The sequence below is a fragment of the Dipteris shenzhenensis genome, chromosome 16 (genome assembly GCF_047967505.1).
Source record: "Dipteris shenzhenensis isolate YYH24624 ecotype China chromosome 16, Dip_SZ_1.0, whole genome shotgun sequence".
In the NCBI taxonomy this organism is placed as follows: Eukaryota; Viridiplantae; Streptophyta; class Polypodiopsida; order Gleicheniales; family Dipteridaceae; genus Dipteris; species Dipteris shenzhenensis.
Window position 1 is genome coordinate 35,045,501 of NC_141611.1, and position 16,570 is coordinate 35,062,070.

At 43.5% G+C, this 16,570-nt stretch overlaps 1 protein-coding gene across 1 annotated transcript in view; it reads left to right on the forward strand.

The window, feature by feature from the left end:
* Window positions 1–14,896, forward strand: part of LOC147892882 (large ribosomal subunit protein eL20z-like) — a 36,303-nt gene extending 21,407 nt beyond the window's left edge. Inside the window, exons 3-5 of the mRNA XM_087387235.1 lie at window positions 2,326–2,449; window positions 6,114–6,231; window positions 14,637–14,896. Of these exons, the coding sequence (XP_087243361.1) occupies window positions 2,326–2,449; window positions 6,114–6,231; window positions 14,637–14,690 (296 nt within the window). The 3' untranslated portion in view covers window positions 14,691–14,896. The remainder of the gene's footprint in view (window positions 1–2,325; window positions 2,450–6,113; window positions 6,232–14,636) is intronic.
* Window positions 14,897–16,570: the final 1,674 nt, after the last annotated feature.

Genomic DNA, 16,570 nt, shown 5'->3' on the forward strand with positions numbered 1-16,570 from the left:
CATAGCTATGGACTTCACACTAGGCTGTCTTCTATGGACAGACGATGGGACAACATCTATGTGTTGGGTGATAGGCACATGAAAGAAGCCCATTTCATCCCTACCAAGACACACCATCTCAGATTACTTGGCAGCTCATCGATCTTGTTTTCAAGCATAATGGATTTCCTTAAGCAATTGTCAGTGATAGAGATCCGAAGTACGAATTATTTACAGCAGTGGCTACCATACTTACTCTCAACCAACATATCATCCTGAGAGTGATGGCTAGTCTGAGAGGGTGAATAAATGGGCAGAGGAATACTTGAGGCGCTTTTGTCGTGACAATAAGAGGTCTTGGGGATAAATGGCTTAGACTTGCTGAATTTTGCTACAATTTTGCCCGTTTGAAGCGCAAAGTAAGGATGCCTTCCCCAATTTCAGACGTGGCTGTGAAAAATCAGCAAGCACAAGATGATTTGGAAAAAATGGAGGCTCTTTTGCAATTCGCCAAAAAGAATATGCAAAGGGCCCAAGCCATGCAGAAGAAGCATGTGGATACAGTAAGAGGTACATGGTTTTCAAAGGAGGGGATTTTATACACCTATTGCTTTACAAAAATTGATATGCCTCCCTGAAGGGTAACACCAACACTAAGCTAGCTCATAGATACTATGGCCCTTATAGGACCATCCATAGTGTTGGGAAATAGCTTTTCAATTGGAGCTGCCGTTCTTCTCTAGGATCCACAATATGTTCCATGTGTTATTATTCTAACCACACGTGGGCCAGAGCGTGCATGTTCTCTTAGAGCTGCCATCTATGGATAAGGAGGGCTACATTCTCTACATCCTTGAGCACATTGTGGGTTTCAGAGACCGAGTACTTTGTAATAAGGTATGCATTGAGTGCCACATCAAGAGGAAGGGATTACCAGGAGAATGAACAATTGTGGCAGCCAGGGAGCATCATACAGGAGCATCCCCATTTTTTACCAGGAGGATGAACAATCGTGGCATCCAGGGAGTATCGTGCGCCTCTCTTATCTAATCTACGGCCCCTTTTTCTTCCTTGACATCCATCGAGGGGCAGACCCCCCTCTTGCCGCTCTTCTCCTCTCTCTCTCTCTCTCTCTCTCTTTCTCTTAATGACAAGAAGCAAGATTCAAAAGAAAACCAATAAGCTGAGAGGTACCAAGGTACAGATCTTAGAGGAGCTCTCTCCAACTTAGCTCAAGATAAAAGCCACAGAATTGACGAAAGTGAAAAGAAGAAAAATGGGCTGTTTACGGAGATGGAAAAACACTAATCAGACTTCAAATCTAAACTCAAAAACTCTAGTCTAAACTAACGTAATACATGATGATTATCTCTTATAGTAGATCATGGCTAATCTATAATAACTCCGTAGGCCTCTTGAAGACGGTAATATGTATATCTTTCTTTCGTTCTCTCCCTTCTACTTTCAATCCCGCTTCCTACATCTGTCCCCTTCCACCTTTTCTATAAACAAATATGTTTTACCATAGGATGCAAATGGCAAAATATGTGCAATCACTTTCTGGGGGTTTGGGCTACTGATGTTGTTTGTATGAGCTGTTAAATTAAGAAATATATTTAGTTCTCTCCTTCATGATCTAGGCCTTACTCTCCCTTCTCTTGCAACTTTTGTGCATTTTCCATAGTAGCACAATCTTTCTGGAGGGAAAAATGATTATATATTATTCTTAATTGAATGCTTGAATCGTTACGTGCATGACTTGAGCAATGCTCCTTGGTAATCATGTAATGACTATAACATTAATATTTTTAAACATTAATGCTCCTTGGTAATCATGTAATGACTATAACATTAATATCAAATATTGCAGATTAAAGATAACACACCATCAAAACATGAAAATTCAATTGCTTTTGGCATCTTTAGGATCATCAAACAGGAAATGAAAAATCAAGTGCCAAGCTCAAATATTTACACTCTCTTTTATGTATTATATACCTAAGAAATTTCGGAACCTTTCGATACCCAGATGGTATCTTATGCTTGTCACTAACAAGGAGCTCCTTTTAGTTTGGTTTTGTGTTCTCTTGTAAATCCTTCTCTCTCATTGTCTCTCTTCTTTTCAAATCTGTGTGTGAGTGTCTGTTTTCTTTTTTTTAAAAGAATATTGTTTCTAAAGAAACATTTCTATTTGTAAGATTGCATATACTCTATTTTTATGGAGGTAGATTTTTGGGCTCTAATTTAGGAAGGAATGTGCAATTCTTATTTTCTATGATTGGATCTTTTTCTTGGAGATAGTTATTCCTTTTAAGGATTGCATGTCTAATCGCTTGTTTTCACCAGATATACCAAGGTACAATGGCGACTATGTTCTGTTGGAAGAGGAAAAGGATCTTGAAACGTATCCATTTGATGGAATATTTGACCAACCACTTCCATGTTTTGGATGTGGCATTGGTTGGTTTTCGTAAGTATTTAATAAGATATATTGAATTGCATTATTGATATGTATTGCTGTTGTGAATGAGTGTGCATTTTGTTGCAAATAAGGTGCAATCTAGTTTGCATCTTTGCATTTGATTTCAGTGATCAAATAAAAGTGAATGGGGCCATACATTGTCATGGGTGAACCTTTTGAGATTGATTGGATTGAACATAATGAATTTGGGGTTGGTGCATGGTTTCATTGTATTGGTTCTTTCATAGGTTGGACTCAACATTAGCATTCTTATCTATTGTAAAGAAGGGGCAAAACAAGGCTAAGTCAGTGGGGGATCAGCACTAAGGGAGATTAGCTAATTAGGAGGATTACAATGAAGGGAATAAAAGCCCCACATCCTCTCATTTGTGAATTACCTATTGATTCGACTCCTTATCATGACATACAGTTTGACCACACACTCAAGCCTGGATACTTTGCTCGCCTCTCCGACTCATAGATCAAGTACCGCTCTTAGAGGATTGGGCAGCCTTGATCACAAGATCTTTCCATGAAGCCACCCTACACACGTTCCCATACACTACTTGATCCACGCGTCCACCTCTCGTTTCGGTACCCTACAATAGCTGGCACGATGACGAGTGTAAGGCATCATGCCAACAGCTCTGACTCGAAGCCAAGCATCATCTTTCGAGAACGATACGTGAGTATCATTGTCTGGTTCACTGGAAGAAGCAGGCATTCGTCCTCCAGAAGGAAGAGGAGTTACTAGCCATTCTATTCAGTAAGAACTTTAAAAACTTGTGGTGAAGGTTCCTCGAACGGAGAGCTTCTTTTCCCCTCATAGACACCGAAACTTGGCACTCCTACGCACGCACATTGTACGACGTTCCTGGTAGGCCAGCACTTGACTTCTCACAAATATTGTGCTCGACTTCTTGCACGCTTCTCACAGCCGATGGTGTCAAACACTCAGCCTGGAAGCTTCACAGCGGCCGAGCGAAGGTCATGAGGGGCTACGGATGGAATTCATTGCATATGGGATAGATGCCCTGGTCCCGATCCTAGCAAAGCTCTTCAATGAAGTAGTTTGCATAGGCTTCCCACACACTTGGACCCTTAACACCATCACGCCCATACTCAAGGCACGAGATCCCATGAGTCCGGAAAACTATAGGACCATTATGATTGGACATGTTATGTCCAAGATCTATGCATCAGTACTTGACGTTGAGGTTCCTTAGTTGCAGAGCTGCGGGGATTCAGAGCCATGGGGTAGGCAGGCTTCCAGGTAGATCACAGGGCTATGGACCACATATGCACACTCAGAAGATCATTGAGGATGCCAAGACATGGAGACAAAGGGTATATTGTTGCTTTGTTGATTTCGCAAGGCCTTTGATAGAGTACTAAGAGCGAGCCTCACCCAGCGCCTACAAGAGTTGGAATACGATTAGATCATCTAGACAGTCATGGCATTGTATGGGAGAGAGTCTCAGGTAGGGTTCGGACAGGTACATGATGGTCATGAGCAACATTGGGGTCAAACAAGGGTTCAAAGCGACTTTGTTTGGCCTCTTACATAGATGAGCTAGAGACTTTTATCGAAACCTTGGGAGGGACTGGTTGCTCTCTCGCCAGATCATTGCTTTAGATACTTCTATACGCAGATGATGTACTTTGTCTCTAATAGGTCAGCTCCCAACAAGGGCTCTCATACATCCTTGCAGGTCAAACCAAAGAGTCAAAGAGGAGAGGCTTGGTCTGAGGGTCTTGGAAGGAAAACACTGTCGCTCGAGTCTGGCCTACATACTTGCGGGTCGAATGAGAGAGTCAAAGAGGAGAGACTTAGTCTGAGGATCCTGGAAGTGAGAGTGGAAACACTATTGCTCGAGTTTGGCCAGCGCGGTGTATCCCTTGTTCAGTTGGGTCTATAGTGTTGGTCACATCGTAAAGATCGGGCTGGAGAACAGGATTGCCATGACGTGTAGGATGCAACCACCTCCATTGTAACCCATCCAAGGTAAAATCTTCTCTATGCATCGCTGCTCTAGATGTGTTGAAGATCGTGACCTTGGTTTAACCAATGTTGACCTTCAAGTCATGTGCCTCACAAAAAGTATTTAGTGCCTTCGGGTGTCTTACAACCGGATTGATTCTCCTCCAGAGCACTGAATTGCTTAATCACAGTGAACACTTTTGGTTTTTTCTTAATTGCAAAGACCTATGTAAATCTTGATAAGGCCTCCAAGAGGTTACGTCCTCATGGGACCACAAACCTCACAATGAACTAGTTGCAATTTCTTTGTAGCCCAGGTGGCACCATCTTAAGGGAATGAGAACTTAAGCATTTTCCCAAGAATACACCCCACATACATGCATTTTCCCAAGACATCATTGTCAGTGACAAAGTTGGGCCCAAGTCCCATGGAAACCAAAAGATTTTTAACCTTAAAACTCCACAGTGCCATCCAACCTTTCATTTCAGCTTTAGACTTTTAAAAACACTCCTAGAAAACTCAAAACTGAAATACATTTTTAGAAGGGGGGCCTGAAGCTTGAGAGAAGGGGGAGAGAGTGGAGAGAAGGGGTGGAGAGAAGGGCGAGAGAAGGGGGAGAGGTGGAGAGAAGGGGTGGAGAGAAGGGGGAGAAAAGGGGTCTGAGAGAGTAGAAGGGAGTGAAGAGAAGGGGCTGAGAGGAGAGGGGCCTTGGAAGGACTGGAGTAGTGTAGGAGCTGCAGGGTGGGAGAAATGGAGCCAGCTGAAGCAAACCTGCTCTGCAAAATGGTCAAAAACAGCCGCCGTTTGGGATTGTGACCAGGCTGCTTGCAACCCTAAATCCAGAAAGCCAGTTTTGGGTCAGAATGCGTTTCGGGAACACCGAAGCGGCGTTCCCTGGTAACACTCTGCCTGGGAACGTTCTGGCTGAAAACCAGGTGTTCCCTATGTCTCTTCTGGCCAGAACGGCATTCCAGACGTTCAACCAGGTGTTCCCTATGTCTCTTCTGGCCAGAATGGCATTCCAGACGTTCTGGATGTAGGAACGCTGTTCCGCAGTAACCATGCTGTAGAGGTGCTGGCTCGCAGAAACCAGCAAAAATAGCTCGAAATGAGCTACAAATCACCCCTAGATTGAGGCGTCCAGCTCCAAAACTAAGGTGCCTTGCTGTAGGAAGTCTCTAGGAGCATTCCAAGTGACATAAAACCAGGCAGCTCATGAAAATCAAGTTTGTCTCACGACAGAAATCGTCTCCAAGGGCTGGGAGCTAAGAGGAGTTGCATGGGAGCAAGGGGCAACCTGGCTCTGATATCAAATGTGAGAGTTTGTGGACGTGCAAAGCTAAAAAACGTGGAGCTCTACTGAAATGGGATTGCAAGAATAATCAAGAAGGGAATGTCAACATGACAAAACCCTAAAACCCTAGGGTGATTCAAAATTGATTGTACCACTAGCTCGATCACTAATTGTGGCAAGGGGGAAAAAACCTTATAAAGGGAAAAAGTCAAGGAGTCATGGTTGTTTACAAAAAAGATTTAAAAAAGGTTGTTTGGCGATTGTGTAGTCAAAATGAATGACTTCACCAATACACGAAGAAGAATTGGGGCTCAAACTTGCAATGCCTCATCTTACTTTGTTTATAAAACGTTTGGATCAAATGAAAATAACTTTTCCGACCGTGTTGTGATTGCAGATTTCTGTTGGGCATTATATTTCCCTTAGCATGGTTCTATGGAACAGTGTTATATCTTACAAACTACTATCGATCGGATCTACGAGAGCGGGCAGGGCTTGCCGCGTGTGCTGTTGCTGTAAGTCGGATTGTGTGGTTTCAAATATTTTTCAATTCCACTCTTTTGCTTCAGGCTTGGAAGTGAATAAAGAGCGTTTTTTACATTTGTTTGAAGAGTTTATACATTTGGGTGATAGTTAAATTGAAGAAGAGAGGTATTCTAGAGAAACGAGCTGTGAAGAAAATAAGTGCAAGGAAGAAACACACTAGATGGCATCAGAATCCTAATCCTAGAAACTTTAAAAAAGTGATAACATGGAAGGAATGTTAGAATTAGACTTTGTTGTCATGTCTTAGCTTTTACCTATCGGGCTTATGACTAATTGGACTCAGGTTTGGACTTAGGTTTGTGTGGGCCTAGAAGGGCTATATAAGCTCATCTCGCTCCCATTGTACCTCACGTTTTGATGTTGATCTCCTAGTTTAATCTATATCTCTCTCCTGCTCTCTCTCTCTCTCTCTGTCTCTCTCTCTCTCTCTTTGCGCTTCAACTTTAGCCTCGGTTCTGGTGTCATGATCAGCATTATCACCATCCTCCTTGTCCCCTCCTACTGTGATGACAGTACCACTGGCATTGACATTAATATTGACCTCTACATCGATGTCGACCTCAGTGATAGCCTCGACATGCCCCCTTAGTCCACTGTATGCCTCCTCTTAGTATGCCTCCGTTCTGTCATCCCTATCCCTTAGCCAGCCACCTTTCCCCTCCACAGTCGGACTCACCTACATTCATGGTGTTTCCCCACTGTCAATCTACTGCCCCTACGTCCATACCTTCAATCGCTTAGCCCCCATTTATGCCATATCCATACGGGTGATGTCAAGCTCAATCAACTCTACCTAAGGCTTGGGAGCAAATCATCATGGAGGGTCACCGCCTCTATATGCGAGAGATGGAATATGACTGGCTCATACACATCCTTGGTGAGGAGATACTGTAGTTTCGTAAGGAGGTGGCAGCCATAGCGACTACCCCGAGTAGTGGCCAATAGCAGAGGCATAGATAGCCACCATGAAGCCTGCTAGTGCAAAGAGGTGCATCCTTGTATAGTAGAGAGACATTGCCCACAAGGAGGGAAAGTGGGCCATGGTTCGAGATGGGCAGCTCTTGATAGGCCCTCAATGGGCGTCTGGTATCTCTCCTACATAGGGGCGCGGGGTGTATGAGACTCAAAGGGCTGAGACCGTGACTTTCACTCTTGAAACTGAAATGGTATCATATGGTCGAATCCAGGGAATTTCTTAGAGTCCCAAACAAGATGAGATATAGCCTTTTACAAAGAGACCCATCGACACATGTGGGAGGCAACATACCAAGATGAGACTCGGGAGAGAGATGGAGTGCATGGATCGGGAGGAGTGGCAATACTACACAGAGCATCTCTCATCAGGATGATCTACATTGAGATATCTGTGGATTCAGGTTGGCGCCCCTCTCGATAAGACCTCTTCATCACAGTTTGTTACTCCCCTCGGAGACCTCACATTTTTTCTCGAGACCTACACGAGGAGGTTGAGACTTCACGATACACAACCCTACACTTGGACGTAATGGATTTCTCGAGCCGCAAGGAAGTTCTCCTTGTTGGGGACTTCAACACGAGGTTGGGCACATCTCAATATCGCTTTTGGACTTCAACTCTATGTATTGTGAAGGGTTGATTTAGATGAGGTAAGTATGTCCTGAGTTTTTGCAATTAGACGAGCCCGAGTCAAATCTTATGGGCATGCATTCTTAGACATCAACAGGATACAAGATCTTGGCATTTATAATGTTCTGGATCGATGGCCCTCCTCGGATGGTTTCACTTGTTTTTCACATGGGAGGGGGGGCTTTTGTGTAGTTGACTATCTCATGGGATCCCCTACCTCCACATCGTAAATCTCTAATTTCTCTAGCTACCTATCCTTTAGTATAACCGATCCCCAACTTATGATGCACAACATGGCACTGTCCACACACACTACATATCATGACATACACTTTGATCATAGCCTTTCACCTGAGTACTTCACACACCTTTCCACTCTACTCACGTTTATCAATGACATAATGCTCCTCAAGGATCAAGTTGCCTTGATCGCAACCCTCTCCATGGGGCTGGCCTAGATACTTTCACACATATCATCCCTTCCACTCGTCCACCTCCTCTTGGCACAATAGCTGGTATGATGATGATGTGTAAGGCTCTATGCCAACCTAGATTCGACACTTCTGAGTGAGGTAGAGATGATATGCAAGTATTGTCGTTTGGTCTGTTGGAAGAAGCAGGCTTGTGTACAAGGAGGAGTTAATAAACGTTCTGTTTAGTAACAACTCTAAGGACTTTCAGCGGAAGGTTCTTGAGCAACGATCCCCATCTCCTCTTACAGACACCACATTATGGCACTCCTACAGAGGCACACACGCATGCTCGTTGTATAACATTCCTCACCAGCCATCAATTGACCTCTCGCACTTATCCGAGCCTACTTCTTGCACTCTTTTCAGAGCTGGTGATGTCAAATGCAGAGCTTTGACGCTTCATAACAGCTGAGCTAAAGATCATGAGGGGATACATAGTGAATTCATTGCATATGGAATAAAAACTATGAGTCTGATCTTTGCAAAGCTTTTCTATGAAGGGGTTTGCTTTGGGTCTTCTCACGCTTGGACTCTTAACATTATCACTCCCATTCACAAGGCAAGGGATCGTATGAGCCGAGTAAACTATATGACAACTATGATTGGGCATGTCATGTCTAAGAATCTATGCATTAGTGCTCGACACAGAGGTTAGCCGATTGGAAGAGCTCCAAGGCCTAAGGCCGAGGGACATGTGGTCTTTTGGTGCGAGTCACGCGACTGTAGATCACATACTATCCTTGGAGGTATCATTGAGGAGGCTAGAGCATGGAGACAGAGGGTTTATTGCTGCTTTGTGGATTTTGGCAAAGTTTTGACACAGTTCCAAGAACTCGCCTCATCAGACATTTGTTGGAGTTGAGGTATGGTTAGGAGATCATCTGGTTAGCCAGGGCACTCTATGAGAGGCTCTCAAGCAAGGTTCAAGCAGGTGCAAGATGGACAAAGGAATCATGAGCACTATTGGGGTGAAACAAGATTACGCATTATCACCAAACTTGTTCGGCCTCTACAAAGATGGGCTTGATACTTTCATTGAGATATTAGGGAGGAGCTAGGCTATTCTCTTGCCGGCTCCTTGATTCAAATCCTCCTACATGCAGACAATGTGGTTCGGCTCTCATTCTCAGCAGAGGGCTTGCAGCGACACTTGGATGCACTTCATACCTTCTAGGATACACAAGGCTAACCATGGGATCTCAGGAAGCGATGAAAAGGGAGCATTTCACATTGGACATATTACTGGTAGAGGTAATCACATCCTATACATACTTAGGGGTTCTTTTCTAGAGCCCGATGCGGGAGAGGCTTTAGGTTCTCTTGTTGCCATGGATGATCCGCAGTAAGCTGTCAGACCCGCATCAAATAGGTTTGGCTGAGTTTAGAACATTACCACTACAGCTTGATGCACGATTGCAAGTTATTAGATACCTCTATTGAGTCAAGGATTACGGCTCTTATACCTTAGGCCGATGTAGGCTACCATGGCTTGCCCTATCTTCATCCATGACCTTGATAGCTGAGGGTGATCAGAGGTGTTGATACGCACGTACATGAAAATGGTTTAAGAGTCAGGGGCTTCGCATCGACATATTAACTTTCTTCAGTATAGCATTGAGCGCAACTTCTGTTTTGCTCACATATCACAAGGTCAACTAGGTTATTCGGGAGGATCTCTTACAGCTACATACATTCAGGACCTGGTTGGCAACTAGTGAGCTTCTTGAGAAGATAAGCTTTGTTAGAAACATGGTGGAGAGAGTGGGAGAGAAGGTTAGGGTGTGAGCTCAGATCTTCAAGTTCCCTTAGTTGGAGGCACATTTTGAATTCCAGTCTCAGAGTCCTTGTCAGCACTTTCGTATCCTATATTCAGTGTTTGACACCTACATCTCGGATTCTGTGTTAGCACCTGGGTGTTGGATTCCACGTCTAGCACCCATATCTCGGATTTCACATCTAGTACCTAATCCTTGATTTTGTGTCATCACTTAGATTCTAGATTCCACAACTTTGGTGCATATTTGTGATCCCAGAACATGCATATCATACTCTCAATGAATTCTTCTCGGCACTCAAATTCAGATCTACCCGATAAGGGTTTAACGACATAGATATTGCACAATGTAATGACACATCCTCAGATTTTCAAGTTCCCTTAGTTGGAGGCACTTTTTTGAATTCCAGTCTCAGAGTCCATGTTGGCACTTCCGGATCCTAGATTCAGTGTTTGACAACTAGATCTTGGATTGTGTGTCATCACCTGGGTGTTGGATTCCACGTTTGGCACCCATATCTTGAATTTCACATCTACTACCTAATCCTTGATTTTGTGTCATCACTCAAATTCTAGATTCCACTACTTTGGTGCATATTTGTGATTCCAAAACATGCATAGCATACTCTCAATGAGTTCTTCTCGGCACTCAAATTCAGATCTACCCGATAAGGGTTTAACGACATAGATCTTGCACAATGTAATGACACATCCTCACATAGTGCTATAAAAAAATTTAATTGGTAGGTTTGGTAATATTTAGTCTTATGGAGATTTATTTTTTGTCACCTCAGCATACATGAGAGTTCTATAAGAATTTCCGTCCAAAAGGTGGCCAGCTGTTGTGCTTCAATGATTTATCATTGGAGGGTGCGTATGCCCTAGGAGCTACCTTATCAAATAGTTCTATAAAAAATTTTGATTTGTAAGATTGGATTTATTCTAGTCTTATGGAGGTATATATTGATGATGCCTTCATACCCAGGACAACATTGTCAGATTGTTGTAGGTGCAAATGCCAAAGAATCTTGTTGTGATGAATACTCAAATGAAACTAGTACAGCACAAATGATGGAAATGAATAGCAGTAACATATACTACTCAAGATGATGCTTTGGTAGTTCAACATACTAATAGGAGAAATACCTATCAAGTTGTGTTTTTGTTCTTAGTGCTTGTGTAAATACGGCACACCTAGTCTATTTTGTATTATTTTGATGAGATCACTAGAAGAAGAAGAAGCTTCCTTCCTCTCTCTGGAGTGTCTTATTCAAATGCGCACGTGTCTGATGGGCATGATACTTTGCACGTGCATGAATCCCATGTATGTTGAGGTGTGTTCAAAGTATCATGCTGATCGGATATGGTTTGCATGCGCGGGAACACATTACACCATGTTCTACACCATGCACAATGATAAAAAAACATGTTCTGGGGTGTCTTATTCGAACGCGCTAGTGTCCGATCGACAAAGGTATTTTACATGTGTGTCAAACCCATCTATTTTGAGGTGTGTGCAAATTATCATGTACGTCGGATACAGTTTGCATGGTCCAAATTGCATTAGACCATGTATTTTACAAGTATGATGCACAGCCGTCGAAAATACGATCCGGGGTGTGTTATTTAAATGTGCACATATGTGATGGCCACAATACTTTGCATATGCATCAATATAATTTAAAAAATTCACTCAACTAGCCCCCTTGAAAGTTTGGTACATTTAGTTATGCCTATAGTAACCCCATGTGCTTCCTTCCTGCCATAGTAACCCCATGTGCTTCCTTCCTGCCAACAAGTGTGCCTACCTACAGTCTCCCCTGTGGAGAAATAAGGGAGAATTGTGTAGAATTGGAGAGTCACTTACAATTGCAATTGCTAGGCTACGAAAACTATAGATCTATCACAAGACGTAAGTTGTGAGTTTAAGGGAGACTATAGCCTAGAGCTATCATTAAAGGTCGGAACTGCCATAGATCATCACCATCTCCAAAAGTCTCAAACAATCAAGATTGGCTCATCCAGCTCTTTATATAAAGTGAAGAGCTATACTTGAAAGGTTGTGTGCTGTGTGCCCCAGAGAGTATGTGTGTGAACAGGTTTCTATCCCTTGTGAAGGGTGTGACCCTGTTTAAGAGGGTGTACATTATAATGCTATAAATAGAAGAGTCCGCCTCATGTGTGTGCGCTCGCGTGTGTGTCAATGGGTGATCTGCCTTCGGTCCATTTAGAAGTTTTCTTTCATTGCTTTTAGTTTTTCTGTACTAGCTGCTTTTCACCGGAGTAGCTATGAATTTTTTTTTCACCTTCCTCTAGTTTATGAGTGGTAGCTGTTTCACTTTGAGACAGCTATGAATGTACATTTTTCTTAATGAAAAGTTCTTTACAAAAAAAAAGTGTGCGTGTGCGATTTCACAAAAAAAAAGCGTGTGTGTGCATGCGTGTGTGTGAGAGAGAGAGAGAGAGAGAGAGAGAGAGATGTATTAACGTCTTTGGGAGGCCTTGGGGGCCTACGAGACAAAGTACAATCACAAGTGACTGGTGCAAGGGGTTCGCTAAGACCCTTGCAGAATTCTAAGGAAAACTCAAAGAAAATATGATAACAACGTGTCGACTCGTATAATGGCGGGGGGGGGGGCATTGTTTCCGAGACCTTTGTATCCGGCATGCCATGTCAAGAGTGACCCCTCGGCTCTAGCGCTCACCTCTGAGAAAGGTTGTGATAGACTGGACCTCCATAGTGCATGGTCTAGCTACTTTTTGCTTTGCCACTCCATGAGTCCACTCTACCCTCATCTTATCTATCTCCTCCTCCTCAACTTTGCTGTGTCATGGGGCTGACTCAAAGTCGTAGAAATCTGTGACCTGTCTCTGGGCTGCATCTATCTCTGGCTAGGGTAGGGCCGTAGGCTGCCTGATCTGTCTGAGAAGAGTCTCTCTATGCGGTCTCATCTCCATCAGATAGAGACCGACATAGACCTGATCTTGGAGATGGATCAAGCAAGAGAGTGGTCCAGTCCCTTCCAGTATAGGCAGTGGTACCGTCCTCGAATCTCATAGTATGCCGGACATATGCATAAAGAGTGCTGTTGGGTCTCCACCTCTCCTAGTGTGCAAAAGCCTGCACATCCATTGCTCTCTCGGTATCCTGACAGCTCTGCTTGCCTCTATCCCCTACTGGTAGGATGAGACTCTCATTTGCCTGACAACAATCCTCAACGAGTGTGAGATGCATCTGTTCTCTAGGTATGAGTGTGTGATGATCACTCCATCCTCTGAGATCTTAAGGAAATGGTCTTGATAGAACTGGATCTTGGTGGGGAACTCCTGGTCCCCTCCCAAGTCCGTGTCGTGTGAAGCTGTAGTAGATCCAGTCGTGTGATACGGTTGATCTCATCCTCTGGGATCACGGAAGATGGGGCATCCAGGCTTTACTAAAATGGCGGGAGTCAATCCGTATGGATCCCCTGGCTTTCAAACTATCTGGAAATACATCCATACCAAGCTGTGCTAACCCCTTTGTCTGCAAGTTGTCGTGATGACTCTAGTGCCAATCTCGGCAATCTCCAGCTAGGTAAAGTCCAAATCCTGTGAATATATGTCACTTTCTGGAAGATAGCATCAATCTGGAGATGCGTTAGGGCGAACTTTGCTTGTATAATCTGATGAGGGATTGAGGGCTTACTTTGGATCATCCAGGAGCCCATAATCACTTGTAGTTGCTCAAACCTCTTCCAATATGTTGCCGAGAGGTCACCTCCCCAAAAGGGTGCTGCATACATGGCTGTCGGTTTCACGAGTGTACTAAAAAGCCATCCCTTCGTATGAGGGTCATGGAAGTGCTGCTCCTAAGGTATGTGTAGGACTGCACAATCTCTACGGGTTGATGAAGCACTGCCTGTGAAGTGTTGAAATCAGGCCTGTTGGAAGAAGCAGTAGGCCTTAGGGGGAGCCTGGTTCAGGCACTGCTTGAGTAGCCCCTAGTAGGGCCTTGGGGGGTCACGCCATATGCATGCAGGTGGTTATGACAGGTGCACGGAGCCAAGAATCCTTGACGGGTGCACAAGGTAGTAGAGGGTGCAGTGACGGGGTTAGCAGCAGCAGGAAAGTGCCGTGACGGTGGTAGCAGGGTGCCGTGACAGGTGTAGAGGGTTGGGGGCTGCGGGGGCTGAGGAAGGGAGCTAGGGGGCTGAGGGGCTGAGAGAGAGAGAGAGAGAGAGAGAGAGAGAGAGAGAGAGTTTATTAAAGTCTTCGGAAGACGGATGGGTCTATGAGACTGAGAAACCTAATACACGCAAGCTGAATGGGTGGAGCTACTATCCGAGCATCAGTACCCATACAAAAAGCTACAGAGAGAGAGAGAGAGAGAGAGAGAGAGAGAGAGAAGGCATATTGCATTTTTAAAGGCACCTGCAGGCTGTGGTCTTCTGCTCATTCTTCTGATTTCATGCCTTTCTAGTTCCTGTTATACTAATTCTAATTTGTATGTTAACTTTGGTTTAATATTCTATTGTCTCTGCAGGCCCTTATTTGTACAGTCATATTGGTCATTGTTCTTTTGGTCGTGCTGTTGTAAAAGTAATACATAATACCTCTGGCCTGGCAATAAAATTCCCTCACTGTAGAGTTGCAGCACAAGATACAAAGGAGCTGTCTAGTGCATCTTCTGTAACAACAGAAATATTGTGTGAGGTTTTCAGTTCTGACCAGTGTATGGACTTATTGCAGACAAACTGAAAAGGGGTTTAGTTATAAGAACCAGGTGCATGATCCGACGACTTTCTTCTTCACAGGAATGCTTTGACCGTTAGTGTGACAATATCTGCTGTGATATAGCATGACTAGCAGCAATATTGAAGCCTAACAGGATATGTATATCTAAAAAGTTTGTTAAAAGGTGTCGCCCAGTATATTTATAAATCCTTTCTGGTTCAAGCATTGAGAGAGCTTATTTTTCCGGCTTTTGTTTTTTTTGGGCCTATTTTCTGGGAAAAACCCACTTTTTGGTCTCCTATCAAATTGTTAATTAAAATTGGCCTGCTGAATTACAACAAAATACATTAACTCCATAGCTCCAACTCTATGCTTGCAACACAAACTGACTGCTTCTTTTTACAGTGGAAGACTTGCATAACAGGAGAGGGAGAGAGAAGGAGAGGGTATAATCCACAACCACAATACTGGGTTTAGGTGCACTGCTGTCCTTGGTAGTGAGTACTTCCGTATTCCTTTGAAACTACAATGTTGTAGCTGCTGTCAAGTGATCTTAGTATGCCTTTTATGGAGGAAATCCTCCCTTTCTTGCTAAATGTAGCCGAGCAACGACTGACCGTGACCCATTTGGCTGCTTCTTTAGCCAACGTGTTTTGGGGTCCCTTGGGCATAATACATGGGAAGAAAGGCCCTTGGGGAATCTCTTGGCTCTAGTGTTCCTATGGGGTGCCATTCGGTGGGTTGAGTTTCTATGAAATAGCAATCATGACCACTTTTATTGGATAATCTCAGCTAGTCTGGCTCAGCCTTTCGGTTGCATACAAATACTGTCTTGGAGTGATTTTCACCTAACCAATGGCTTGATTATAATGAAGTTGTACATGATGGGCGGCCTTATGTGCTATACTCCTGAAGTCCAAATGGAGCTGGAGCTGGGGGCATGTGTTGGTGATAGATGTGGCTGTAATTACAGCTTCTCAAAAGAAAATTTGCCTTGCCATTCTCTAAGTCTCGTGTTCTTTCTTCCACAACCATCATTTTGTTGTGAAGTACGAGGCTATTCGAACAATTACATGGTAAAGAGATTTCATTGCATGGTTGCTTGCATTTCTTACTCCATGTTGAATGTTGTAAGCCAATCTAGGATAAAGATATTGTTGAAGAAACGATTTTCCTTAGAATTTCTTTTTGTTGTTTGTCCAAGTGACAAACCTTATCCTTCACTAACCGTAGTTAGTGAACTAATTATGGTTAGGAAAAAATCCTCTAAATGAGGGAAAAGTGCCTTTAATCCAGTTATTGACTTTACATTGGTCACTGCCTAGAATTTATCAATAATTCTAACATCCCCTTGCAGTGCCAATGTCATGTACAAGGAAATGATCAATCACCAAAAGGAGATAAGTTCAGGGCATTGCGAAATGCCTCAAACTTCTCACGTGGAAGTGCTTTGGTGAAGATGTCTGCAACATTGTCATGTGTTGACACATAGATCATATTGATCTCTCTTGCATGCAACTTCTCTCTGATATAGTGATAGTGAATCTCAATGTGCTTCGTGCGAGCATGAAACACATGATTCTTTGCCATTGCTATAGCACTTTGACTATTAGTGAGAATCGGAGGACTCTCTAATGTAAGATGAAGATCAGCAAGCAAACGACGCAGCCAAACACATTCAACTGTCATTGTGAAAGTTGCTATGTACTCAGCTTCACATGAGGAAGTAGCCACACAGATTGT